This window comes from Salmo salar, chromosome 09, assembly GCF_965601325.2.
Source record: "Salmo salar chromosome 09, fSalSal1, whole genome shotgun sequence".
Taxonomy (NCBI): Eukaryota; Metazoa; Chordata; class Actinopteri; order Salmoniformes; family Salmonidae; genus Salmo; species Salmo salar.
In genome coordinates this window covers 115,826,053-115,839,914 of record NC_138299.1, presented here as the reverse complement: position 1 = coordinate 115,839,914, position 13,862 = coordinate 115,826,053, and the positions used below count along the sequence as shown (strand labels likewise).

At 42.9% G+C, this 13,862-nt stretch overlaps 1 protein-coding gene across 6 annotated transcripts in view; it reads left to right on the top strand.

The window, feature by feature from the left end:
• LOC106612433 (DISP complex protein LRCH3) overlaps positions 1 to 13,862 on the top strand; it is a 99,704-nt gene that overhangs the window by 59,281 nt on the left and 26,561 nt on the right. For 4 of the 6 annotated variants that reach the window (XM_045724316.2, XM_014213549.3, XM_014213548.3 and 1 more), the window contains exon 14: positions 13,247 to 13,300. The exons of the other annotated variants lie outside the window; for them this stretch is intronic. In XM_045724316.2, coding sequence (XP_045580272.2) covers positions 13,247 to 13,300 — 54 coding nt within the window. The remainder of the gene's footprint in view (positions 1 to 13,246; positions 13,301 to 13,862) is intronic. 6 annotated transcript variants of the gene reach the window in all.

Below are 13,862 nucleotides of genomic sequence, written 5' to 3'. Positions count from 1 at the left end.
CCCTCCCTCTCTTTCCTCTTCGACTTTGTTTTCTGTCTCTGAAGGTTTCTCCATGGTGAGTTAATGTGTGTTGGCATGGAAGGTTCAAGGTATAACTAGGATTTAATACAATTTCACAGGGGCTCTCCGTAAACATGACCACGCATTGTCTTCAGCAGTCATGTCTGGTGTCCATTCCTCCCTGTGTCCATTCCTCCCATGCATTCTATCTCATCCCCCTTTCAATTGTCCTCCATTAACCCTCCACCTCACCCCACACACACACACACGCATCATCCCTCTTTTGCTCCTATTGTGGTCACGTCCCTTCCTTCACCCTCCCTCCCCTCTCCAGTTATACCATCACTGATTCTTGAGGGTGAAGGCAAAACCTCTACGATCCCAGCAATGTGTTTTTTTTTTTTTTTGTCCCTACTCTAAAAAATCTGTGCTAAATGCTGGGCTTCAGACTGCCACCATTTAGTCACATTTTGCCACCCTTTAACTTTGCTGTGCCAGTTACATTTTTTTATTGGTCGCACTGGTTCGAGCTGCACATTCTAGCTGGTCACCTCAATCAAAACGTCCTATTTTTGGGGTGGATAAAACCATGAATTTGTTAAATAGCAAAGTGAATTATTCTCATGATTCATAATAAAAATGTCTGCCCTGCTGCTGTGCCTGCCTGTTTCGTTTTGGCCGGTTGCTGTAATGAGCGAGCTTCACACTCGTTCTACCCCCTTGTGTGGGCCCCTTGTGATTGTAAAACATTTCAAAATACAATTGCGTGGAAAAACTACTTTGGAAACATCTAGTTGTCCATATTAATGAGAGGAGGGTCTCAGCTTTCTGTAGGTATAATTTTTAATATTGAGCTCAAAGCACACTGTTTTACAATCACGATGTCTGATATGGCTTTGAAATACAGAGCACATGAAATTGCACATCGGCCATCATAACTGCACTACGCCTCATTGCAGTTTTATGGGGGACATTTACTGTTATATTAATACATGGCTATAATCAGTAGGTGTTATATGTAGAATTAGCGACCAAGCTTATGTGTTTTGAGTTTCCACTTCCCCATGTGGTGAATAATCCCCAATTGAATTAGGCCTATAATATGATTACAAACTAAGTTTTAAGTGAGATGTAGGCATTGGTCTTAAGCGGAAAATGAAAGGAAATTCACATGAGCTCCACCCATGCACACAGCTTTGACCTACTACAGTAGCTATGTTGGTCTATTGTACTTCAAACAATGTGTATGCAGGTTGCTTAGGATTCAAACCTTCTTAAACAGTCTAATTCATGCTCTAAGAGGAGGTGCTCCCACAGTAATGTGATTTGTACCACATCTAGGGCTGTGGCGGTCATAAAATCTTGTCAGCTGGTTGTCATGCAAAAGCTGCCTGTCTCACGTAATTTGCTGTTAATTAACATCAACACGTTTAACATTTCCAGGTATCCACACAAACAAGACGCTGATGCGCACCTTTTGAACATCTACATTTACACGTAACAAAATGTGGAAACGGTCAAGGGGTCTGAGTACTTTCTGAATGCACTGTATATAGAGGTCTATAGAGCCTGTCTGCATTGCTGATTTCTGTAACCTCCACAGCCCTAGATGTAGTGCAAATCACATTATTGTGGAAGCACCTCCTCTAAGAGTATGAATTAGGCTGTTTGAGAAGGTTTGAATCCTAAGCAACCTGCTTACACATTGTTTGAAGTACAGTAGATCAACATAGCTACTGAAGTAGGTCAAAGTTGTGTACTGGAAAATTGTTTTATTTTTACTGCGCAAAGGTTGTTTAAGCAAGCAATGATGTTGGTGTTTAACCTGTCCTGGGTGCACCTGCACACCCCTGACTACTTTTTACTTGGATGGCGACTTCAAGTTTTCGGGAATACATTGAAAACAAACTTGACACTGTTAACCAGTCAGCGTAAATTTGGATTATGACAAAAATAAAATTGCATTGACAGAGGGAGTGTACTGAGTCAATGCATACTGAGTCTATGCATAAGGTACGGGCTGTAACGTTAGCTAGCTACATTGCTTAGCATTGGTTTAGTAGGCATTGTGGTACTCATGTGAATTGTCTTCCTGCTTCAGACCAATGCCTACTTCTCACTTAAAACACATTATTATTTCCATTGTTGTTACAACATTCTCATACAACATAACACAACAATACAAGTAAAAAATACACTAATTATAAATGACAACAGAAGTAATGTAGTTATTAGAATTTATTTAATATTAACAGCTGATTTTACAGACGGAAGTGAGAAAACAGAAACGTATCTAAGCCAATATTTTAACAAGAAAATCAACATGTAGCCTACCCATTACTTTACTGACTTTATTGTCCCCGTGGGGAAATTGTTAGTGTCATGTACACAAGTGACATTTAAATACAAAACAAATTGACAATACAACTTTCATAATAGTTCGTTTTTATTTAACATTTATTTAACTAGGCAAGTCGGTTAAGAACAAATTCTTATTTTCAATGACGGCCTACCGGGGAACAGTGGGTTAATTGCCTTGTTCAGGGGCAGAAGGACAGATTTTTACCTTGTCAGGGATTCGATCTAGCAACCTTTTGGTTACTGGCCCAACGCTCTAACCACTAGGCTACCTGCCGCCACTGGTATGATTACATACAGTGGGGGGGAAAAGTATTTGATCCCCTGCTGATTTTGTACGTTTGCCCACTTACAAAGAAATGATCAGTCTATAATCTTAATGGTAGGTTTATATGAACAGTGAGAGACAGAATAACAAAATAAAAATCCAGAAAAACGCATGTCAAAAATTTTATAAAATGATTTGCATTTTAATGAGGGAAATAAGTATTTGACCCCTCTGCAAAACATGACTTAGTACTTGGTGGCAAAACCCTTGTTGGCAATCACAGAGGTCAGACGTTTCTTGTAGTTGGCCACCAGGTTTGCACACATCTCAGGAGGGATTTTGTCCCACTCCTCTTTGCAGATCTTCTCCAAGTCATTAAGGTTTCGAGGCTGACGTTTGGCAACTCGAACCTTCAGCTCCCTCCACAGATTTTCTATGGGATGAAGGTCTGGAGACTGGCTAGGCCACTCCAGGACCTTAATGTGCTTCTTCTTGAGCTACTCCTTTGTTGCCTTGGCCGTGTGTTTTGGGTCATTGTCATGCTGGAATACCCATCCACGACCCATGTTCAATGCCCTGGCTGAGGGAAGGAGGTTCTCACCCAAGATTTGACAGTACATGGCCCCGTCAAATGATGCGGTGAAGTTGTCCTGTCCACTTAGCAGAAAAACACCCCAAAAGCATAATGTTTCCACCTCCATGTTTGACGGTGGAGATGGTGTTCTTGGGGTCATAGGCAGCATTCCTCCTCCTCCAAACACGGCGAGTTGAGTTGATGCCAAAGAGCTCCATTTTGGTCTCATCTGACCACAACACTTTCACCAGTTGTCCTCTGAATCATTCAGATGTTCATTGGCAAACTTCAGACGGGCATGTATATGTATTCTTGAGAAGGGGGACCTTGCGGGCGCTGCAGGATTTCAGTCCTTCACGGCGTAGTGTGTTACCAATTGTTTTCTTGGTGACAATGGTCCCAGCTGCCTTGATCATTGACAAGATCCTCCCGTGTAGTTCTGGGCTGATTCCTCACTGTTCTCATGATCATTGCAACCCCACGAGGTGAGATCTTGCATGGAGCACCAGGCCGAGGGATATGGACAGTTCTTTTGTGTTTCTTCCATTTGCGAATAATCGCACCAAATGTTGTCACCTTCTTACCAAGCTGCTTGGCGATGGTCTTGTAGCCCATTCCAGCCTTGTGTAGGTGTACAATCTTGTCCCTGACATCCTTGTAGAGCTCTTTAGTCTTGGCCATGGTGGAGAGTTTGGAATCTGATTTGATTTATTGCTTCTGTGTACAGGTGTCTTTTATACAGGTAACAAATTGAGATTAGGAGCACTCCCTTTAAGAGTGTGCTCCTAATCTCAGCTCGTTACCTGTATAAAAGACACCTGGGAGCCAGAAATCTTTCTGATTGAGAAGAGGTCAAATACTTATTTCCCTCATTAAAATGCAAATCAATTTATAACATTTTTGACATGCGTTTTTCTGTATATTTTTGTTGTTATTCTGTCTGTCACTGTTCAAATAGACCTGCCATTAAAATTATAGACTGGTCGTTTCTTTATCAGTGGGCAAACACACAAAATCAGCAGGGGATCAAATACTTTTTTCCCCCACTGTACCAATAAAAAGAGCCTGCTGGCCTTACTGGGTGGATAGGAACATTAGCCCAAGCTATTTAGGAGGGATATCGCACCTGGCACAAATGATTGTCTAGTTCTGTTTTTCCTGCCGAGGGGTGCCCTATACCTGCGCCCAGAGGGGAGTAGTTCAGAGTCTGGGAACAGTGGGTGGCTTGGGTCTAAAAGGATTTTGTGAGCCTTGCGGAGGGCCCTGACCTTAAAGATCTCATCCAGGCCTGTCTGTTTGAGTCCAAGTACCTTGCTTGCTGTGATGATAATCCTTCTCAGCATATTTCTCTGGCTGACAGTGGCATTGCCAAACCAACAAACAATACAAAAAACTTAAAATACTCTCAATGAAAGATTTGTAAAACAGAGTCAGTATAGTACAATTAACATTAAAAGTTTTTTGAGAAAGTACCGTCTCTGTTTGTACTCCACTGAAGCTTATTGTCCAAGAGAACACCCAGGTATTTGTATTCCTCTACAATCTCTATATTCTGACCTCTAACAGATGTTGCAGAGGTAGGTATTGTACGCTTCCTGAAGTCTGCACATCTCTTTGGTCTTGTTGGTATTGAGGACCAAGTGTGAATCCTCACACCACTCTACAAAGTCATCTAGGACCGGGCCATGGTGTTCCTCGTCATCATGCAACAGGCTGATCAAGGCAGTGTCATCAGCGAACTTGACGAGGTGTCTGTCAGGATGGGAACTAGTACAACTATTAGTGTACAGGAGTGGGGACAAAACATCCCTTAGGAGAGCCTGTGTTGGTGTTGCGTATGTCTGGCATGTGGGGACCTATTTTGACCCGCTGTGACCGTTGGCTCAGGAAGTCCTACAGCCACAAAACCAGCCACCCATCTAAGAAGTCCCGAATGAGTCTCTGTGCCAGAATGTAAGGCCGGATGGTGTTGAAGGCAGAAGAAAAGTCAAAAAACAGAACTCTGACATGGGATTTGGCTCCCTCTATATGTCTGTAGACCATGTTGAGGAGAGTACACCCTCTAGATGTCTGTAGACCATGTTGAGGAGAGTAAGAATGGCATCATCAACTCCTCTGCTGGGCTGAGGAGGAGCTTTTGGGTGACAATTTACTAATTTCATTACTAAGGTAGACAAGGCGGTAGTCATTCAGCACAGAGGGATTAGAAGCTTTAGGAATTGGTATAATTGAGTTTTCCCACAATACTGGCACGTGTTGCTGGCTGAGCGAGGATTGGAAATTGTCTGCAAAAAACACCAGCAAATTGTTCAGCACAGTGCTTTAACACATGTCTACTTATTTTGTCTGGGCCTGGGCTTTTGTATGTGTTACATCCCCTGAACAACTTCAAAACATCAGACTGTTTAACAACAACTCTCTCAAACATTTGTAATGATGCTTCCATTTGTTTGACCTCCGACACAAAGTTGTCTGATTCAAATCTTGAGAAGAAAACATACAGTTCATTAGTCATGTTCTGGCCCTCATGTCTCCCAAGGTCAGCATGGTTTTTCCCCTGCCTATGTGGGGGGCACCAGCCAGGGATTTAATCCCATGGCAGGCCACCCTTGAGTTTCCTGAGGAGAGGCTCCTCTCCACCCTTTGCATGTATGCCTCCTTGTCCACCAGTATCTGTCTTTTGATCTCACGTTGTACATCTCTTAAAGCCTGTCTATCACCCTCAGCATAAACTGCCTTCTTCCTATTAAGTTGTGATTTTTGATTTGTTTTTGATACCGAAGGCTTATTGTTAGGGAAGATTTTACAGGTTTTAGTAGGCACAACACAGACGTTTTCATAGTCTGAAACATCTGTGAGTTCATCAAGATCAGAGCTGCTGTCCTCAAATACCTCCCACACAGCACAGTCAAAACACCCCTGGGGACCAAATACCTCCCACACAGCACAGTCAAAACACCCTTGGAGACCAAATACCGCCCACACAGCACAGTCAAAACACCCCTGGAGACCAAATACCTCCCACATAGTACAGTCAAAACACCCTGGAGACATTTACATTTTACATTTTAGTCATTTAGCAGACGCTCTTATCCAGAGCGACTTACAGTAGTGAATGCATACATTTCATACAATTTCATACATTTTTTTTTTTTTTTCTGTGCTGGCCCCCCGTGGGAATCGAACCCACAACCCTGGTGTTGCAAACACCATGCTCTACCAACTGAGCTACAGGGAAGGCTGGCTGGCTGGAGACAAGTGGTACTGTTGTTCTTCCAGATCTGGACAGTTTTAACTGTGGGTTTCTCCTTTTCCAGGAGGCGACAGTAGATTGGCCTGAGTTAGACAACATTGTGGTCTGATGTCCCCAGGGGAGGTCTGGTGGTGGCAGAGAATGCATTTGGTGTTGTCCCGTAGCACAAATCAAGAGTCTTATTTTTCCTAGTGTGACATTTCACATACTGGTGGTAAGTGCGCAGGACTTTGTGCAAAGTACAGTTGTTAAAATCCCCTAAATTCAATTTGGGTGCGTCGGGGAGATGGATTCCAGTTTCTGTGACAGATTATAAATAATCTCTGATGCCTTTGTTATATTAGCTTTCGGTTGAATATACACAACCGTAACAAACAATTGGGGGAACTCACGGGGCAGATAGTAGGGTCGCAGTGAGACAGAAAGCAGGCAGACGCGCCAGCCGTGATGTTTCGGTGTGACTATCAGATCACGGTCCGCTCTGACCAGTGTGAAGCCGGCCATCTCCACTTCCCTGTCCCGGACTCTGTCATCCAGCCAAGTCTCAGTAAACGACAGCAAACAGGCCTCCCGGTATTTGTGTTGGAAGTGCAGATTCGCTGACAGCTCATCCGCTTTCCCCCTCAGTGACTGGCTATTGATCAGCAAGGTGGTGGGTATGGGGAGTTTGTTCTTTAATTTTTGATGTCTTGGTCTGATTCCCGCTCGTTTTCCAGGTTTGTATTTGGGTTTGTAATCCACTCACAGTCAATCAGGGATTAGATGGTCCATTGGGATATCCATGGCGTTTGAGTTGCATTGTAGTAAGAACTCCCTGCTGTATTGGGGAAAATTCCATTACCGTACTTAGAAGCATGTCAAACACGGTTTAAAATCAATTTTTATGCTATTTTTCTCTAAAATAGCGATAATATTCCAACCGGGCAACGTTGTTATTCATTCAAAGGCTGAAAGAAAAAAATTGAGGAGTCTCGTGACCGCGCATCTCAGTCTCACTGTCCCCAGGCTGACCACTTACAAATTCTGCTGCTGTTCTTTGCCCAGAGACAGCAGACACCCCATTCCACTTTCTGGCGGCTTTAGAGAGCCAATGGAAGCCTTAGAAGATGTCACGTTACAGCACAGATGCTGTATTTTCGATAGAGATGCAACAGAAGGACAACAAATTGTCAGACAGGGCACTTCTTGTATGGAATCTTCTCAGGTTTTGGCCTGCCATATGAGTTCTGTTATACTCACAGACACCATTGAAACAGTTTTAGCAACTTGAGTGTTTTCTATCCAAATCTACTAATTATATGCATATTCTAGTTTCTGGGCAGGAGTAGTAACCAGATTAAATCGGGTACTTTTTTTATCCGGCCATGAAAATACTGCCCCCTATCCCAAAGAAGTTAAAGTGCTTTCTGGACCATTTTTCTGAAATTCTTTAAATGTTTGGGGGGGTCAATTATACATGTATAAGATCTGTATGACCATACTTTTGTCATATTTTATTGTCATTATTTTTTTTTTTTACCTGTCCGTAAGGCATATGTTTTGTCCATTTGCAATATGAAATCATAGGAAGTCAAAAGTCGAAGTAAAAAGTCAGTGAACCATTGCCAAATGCCATAAGAAATGTCCAAATGCAATATGAAAGTATTGAAAGTGCCAAATCAGGATGTTATGTCCATTTTGCCATGTACGATCATAGGAAGTCATTTTCCAAACCCAAAAGTCTGTGAACCCTGTCCAAATGACATTTATACTGCCCAAATGATATATAGCACTATGTTAAGCCATGAATCAACCTAGATGGTCTATTTGTCATAAATGATGAGGGAGAAGTGGGACTCTGTTGTTTTTTTTAACGATTTTTTGAAAAGGGGCGCCACCTATTGGATGGGCATGGGTGGGGGGTGCTCCCTACCCAACCGTAGACCCATTGCTCCCCCCTAAAGGCATTAAAAACAATTTTAAAAATGTGCTCCTGGTAACCCATTCCAATCACCAGGTGCACGGCTGTCCATTTGCAATATGTTTCAATGGGCATTTACCATCAAGAATTTGACATGCTCAAAAATACTGCAGGAATGCGAAATTGACTGGCCCGATGAACTCGGGATGGCTGGGCAGTGATTCTGGTTCCTCTCCATCGCTCGTTGGTGTTGATTTCAGAATGTCAATTTGGTGATGGTCTATCACTGTTTAAACATATTGCAAATGGACAAAAGTCAGCCAGCAAGTCACCGTCCATCAGCCAATTAGATATCATTCTGACACCAAACCGACACCACACCCACTTTTTCCAACTCGTTTAGAAGCCAACTATCACATATTTCAGAGCAGGCCCAGAATTCACAGCGCCTTCTCTTTTAAACCATAATAAAAACATAAAACACATAGTTACATTCTAGTTGCGGGTCCAGTTCTGACATTATGTGTAGGCCCAGCTGAGGCGACCCCGAATCCCAAGTTCCGGCTCGATAGGTCATTTGGAGCCCGAGCAGCGACTTTAATTGGTGCTGAAAATAAACGTTTTCCGGGCGTTGCTACAGGGTCCTTGAATGAGCTATCGGACAGAAACGCTGGGGTCCTTATCTATGGGCCGAGCCGGTTTCAATGCACCTAGTCTTGCTACTCTGGGACTTTTCTAGATGTTGTCATTTTCATGATGGTCAAAATGAATTGAAATTATTGCAAATGTACGAGGCTGTTTCTCGGTCTGAGTACCTTCTAGAGCCACATAACTCACTATCGACTTGAGCTCTAGAATGGGTTTCTAAAGTTTCAGAGCTCTAGGTCTGACGGTTCTTTGATAGTTTGAACAAAGTTAACTATTGCAGGCTCTGTGTGTCTGTAAGCCCCACACTGTCACTCCGTCCTTGCTGTGTTTGTGTGTGAGCTTTTCTTGGAAATCTGATGGGAGAAATGACTGATTTACAGTTCATGATAGTTACCTAGTCAGACGTGAAGTTTTGGAAAGATGTGACTTTTATAACCCTTCGACACAGCCCCTGTGACCCCAATTAAAGGCACTTCCGGTTGGCACAGGAAGCTTAAAGTAAACACATATCCTCATTGGGGTAGGCTTTTACAGAATCCTGAGTTTTAAATCTTTACATTAAGAACTGACTGATTTACACAGGGTTGAATGCACTATTTCTCACAAATTGCAGGTTGGGTATGGCAAAACACTTTTAGGGTGATTTTTAACCACTTCCGGTTGCTCCTGGAAGCTTAGAATCGACATAGGTAGACCTCATAGTGGCCTGATGGATTGTCATCGAAGACCGGTTCATAAGGCATACATAACCCACATAGGCTTCAGGTTGAATTTAGGGGAGTAGGCAATGTATTCCTATGGGGACAGAAGTCATTGTAAACTGTTTGATGTAAACACCTTCTTTTCACTGTTAAGGGTTAATGCCACATGGTCAAGGTTAGGCTTGCACAGATCGGGAGGACCTCAGGAACGTTCCTGAGGTTCAATTGTGCTTCCAACCCTAACGGTTCTCCCGCTGTCACCCAAAAGCACCTGAAATGTAGGTCCAGGCTTCATTTTGGACCTTCTTTTTTTCACGGTCGCTGCGCTCAGACCGAGCGAGCTACGGTCAAGCGGGGCATCTTGTTGAACTCGGCACAGCCTAGAGATGATGGTAATGCCATTGCAGGCTCTGTGTGTCTTTAAGCCCCGCACTGTGTCACTCCATCCTTTGTGTGTGTGTGTGTGTGTGTGTGTGTGTGTGTGTGTGTGTGTGTGTGTGTGTGTGTGTGTGTGTGTGTGTGTGTGTGTGTGTGTGTGTGTGTGTGTGTGTGTGTGTGTGTGTGTGTGTGTGTGTGTGTGTGTGTGTGTGTGTGTGTGTGTGTGTGTGTGTGTGTGTGTGTGAGCTTTTCTTTGACACCTGTTGGGAGAAATGACTGATTTACAGTTCATGATGGTTGCCTAATCACACACATGAAGTTTTGAAAATATCTGACCTTTTTAACCCTTCGAAACAGCCCCTATGACACCATTTTAAGGCATTTCCGGTTGGCACAGGAAGGTCAAAGTGAACACATACAGTGCCTTGCGAAAGTATTCGGCCCCCTTGAACTTTTCGACCTTTTGCCACATTTCAGGCTTCAAACATAAAGATATAAAACTGTAATTTTTTGTGAAGAATCAACAACAATTGGGACACAATTATGAAGTGGAACAAAATTTATTGGATATTTCAAACTTTTTTAACAAATAAAAAACTGAAAAATTGGCCGTGTAAAATTATTCAGCCCCTTTACTTTCAGTGCAGCAAACTCTCTCCAGAAGTTCAGTGAAGATCTCTGAATGATCCAATGTTGACCTAAATGACTGATGATAAATAGAATCCACCTGTGTGTAATCAAGTCTCCGTATAAATGCACCTGCTCTGTGATAGTCTCAGAGGTCCGTTTAAAGCGCAGAGAGCATCATGAAGAACAAGGAACACACCAGGCAGGTCCGAGATACTGTTGTGGAGAAGTTTAAAGCCGGATTTGGATACAAAAAGATTTCCCAAGCTTTAAACATCCCAAGGAGCACTGTGCAAGCGATAATATTGAAATGGAAGGAGTATCAGACCACTGCAAATCTACGAAGACCCGGCCGTCCCTCTAAACTTTCAGCTCATACAAGGAGAAGACTGATCAGAGATGCAGCCAAGAGGCCCATGATCACTCTGGATGAACTGCAGAGATCTACAGCTGAGGTGGGAGACTCTGTCCATAGGACAACAATCAGTCGTATACTGCACAAATCTGGCCTTTATGGAAGAGTGGCAAGAAGAAAGCCATTTCTTAAAGATATCCATAAAAAGTGTCGTTTAAAGTTTGCCACTAGCCACCTGGGAGACACACCAAACATGTGGAAGAAGGTACTCTGGTCAGATGAAACCAAAATCAAACTTTTTGGCAACAATGCAAAACGTTATGTTTGGCGTAAAAGCAACACAGCTCATCACCCTGAACACACCATCCCCACTGTCAAACATGATGGTGGCAGCACCATGGTTTGGGCCTGCTTTTCTTCAGCAGGGGCAGGGAAGATGGTTAAAATTCACGGGAAGATGAATGGAGCCAAATACAGGACCATTCTGGAAGAAAACCTGATGGAGTCTGCAAAAGACCTGAGACTGGGACGGAGATTTGTCTTTCAACAAGACAATGATCCAAAACATAAAGCAAAATCTACAATGGAATGGTTCACAAATAAACATATCCAGGTGTTAGAATGGCCAAGTCAAAGTCCAGGCCTGAATCCAATCGAGAATCTGTGGAAAGAACTGAAAACTGCTGTTCACAAATGCTCTCCATCCAACCTCACTGAGCTCGAGCTGTTTTGCAAGGAGGAATGGGCAAAAATGTCAGTCTCTCGATGTGCAAAACTGATAGAGACATACCCCAAGCGACTTACAGCTGTAATCGCAGCAAAAGGTGGCACTACAAACTTAACTTAAGGGGGCTGAATAATTTTGCATGCCCAATTTTTCAATTTTTTTGTTAAAAAAGTTTGAAATATCCAATAAATGTTGTTCCACTTCATGATTGTGTCCCACTTGTTGTTGATTCTTCACAAAAAATTACACTTTTATATCTTTATGTTTGAAGCCTGAAATGTGGCAAAAGGTCGAAAAGTTCAAGGGGGCCGAATACTTTCGCAAGCCACTGTATCCTCCTTGGGGTAGGCTCTTACAGAATTTTGAGTTTTAAGTCTTTACGTTAAGAACTGACTTTTTACAGACGGTTGAATGATTGAGTGTTATTTCAGAAAATCACAGAAAATCACAAATCCCGTAGGTTCATGTACTTTGACGTGAAGTGGTCAAATTAGCGCTCTATTTTTGTTTTTGACCTTTAATCCCAGAAAAATGGCCTTAACTCAAAAAGCGTTGAGGCCTCAACGCCATCTTGTTCGGGGCTAACTGCCCATTATGCCAAACCTATGCTCACCAAGTTTCGTTTTCAAAGTCTTTTCCGTTTAGGAGAAATGGCCATGTTGTGATTGGTGATATTTTGTACATTTGCAATAAGATCCCATTCGCCATCTGATGGAATTGACCTGGACAGCGGAAAAATGAACAAAATTTGAACATTTTATGAAACGGAAACCGAATGTCCGAGAGACTTCGTTCAATGACTTCCCGTAAGATCTGGCCCCGATGCACGGCCTGCCGCTGTCCGCAAATTTTACAAACATTCGTGGATGTCAAGTAAGGGACCGTTCATTTGCAATATGGAGTTTCTCGTTGATCATACAGCAAATGCCAAAAAGTGCCCTTCATGTATGGTATATTGGCCATATATCACAAAGTCCCAAGGTGCCTTATTGCTATTAAAAACTGGTTACCAACGTAATTAGAACACTACAAATAAATGTTTTGTCATTCCTGTGGTATACGGTCTGATATACCACGCTGTCAGCCAATCAGCATTCAGGACTCGAACCGACTGGTGTTAGCCAGCTACTACTGGCACTGTTTCTGCATAACCCAAGTGCTTTGGTCCGGTTTTAGAACTCTGAGATTCGGCTGAAAAGTTGTTAGCACTGTCACTTCTTTAATAAAGCATTGTGAATGACTTTATAAGGTGCTGACTCAAATATATTCCATTGTGTGACGCGGCACACATTTTTGGGCTGGTGCCACCAACTGAAAATGTCAGTGACACCAGGGGAAAATGTTAGTCTGGAGCCCTGGCTATATATCCTAGCTATCTCCCCCTCCTCTCCACCCTCACCTCCTGTCTTCCCTGTGTGTTCTGTCCTCATTCCCTCTCTTCCACTCCTCCCTGCCAGAACACGTACCCCTCCAGGCGTTCTACCCACACGGACGACTCGGCCCTCTTCATGGTAAGGCCCCGGGGCTGTGCTCCCATTCTCTTCTTCCCTTCTCTGCCTACAAGTGTGCACTCCTTCACTCCTCCTCCACTGATTTTAAAACAGTGGTCAATTTAGATTTTACATCAACAAATAACCTTCGATTCACTGCATGTACATCTCTTATTAAAGTGAAAAGAAACCAATAAATACTGTATTTACTCAATACAATTTTATTTTTCAAGTAATATTTCTCAAACATTTGTATATCATTCCATACAATAATCTGTACTCTTAATAAAAAATATATACTTGGCGACCCCCCCCCCCCCCTTGCAATTCCCGGTCGCCCTCACATGGGGTGTTACCTGCTCTCTTTCCGTCCTCTACCCACCCGTCAACACCCAATAACCTTTCATAGTCCTCTCCCTACTTCTCTAACTAGTCTTCCAGGGTTGGATTGACACTCTTGTCTGATTTTATAGTGTGAATGTGTGTAGCTATATAACCAATCTATAGACTTACAGGTAACTGACAAAATAAAGGTAGCACTTGAGTAAATGAGGGATACAAAGTATATTGAAAGCAAGTGCTT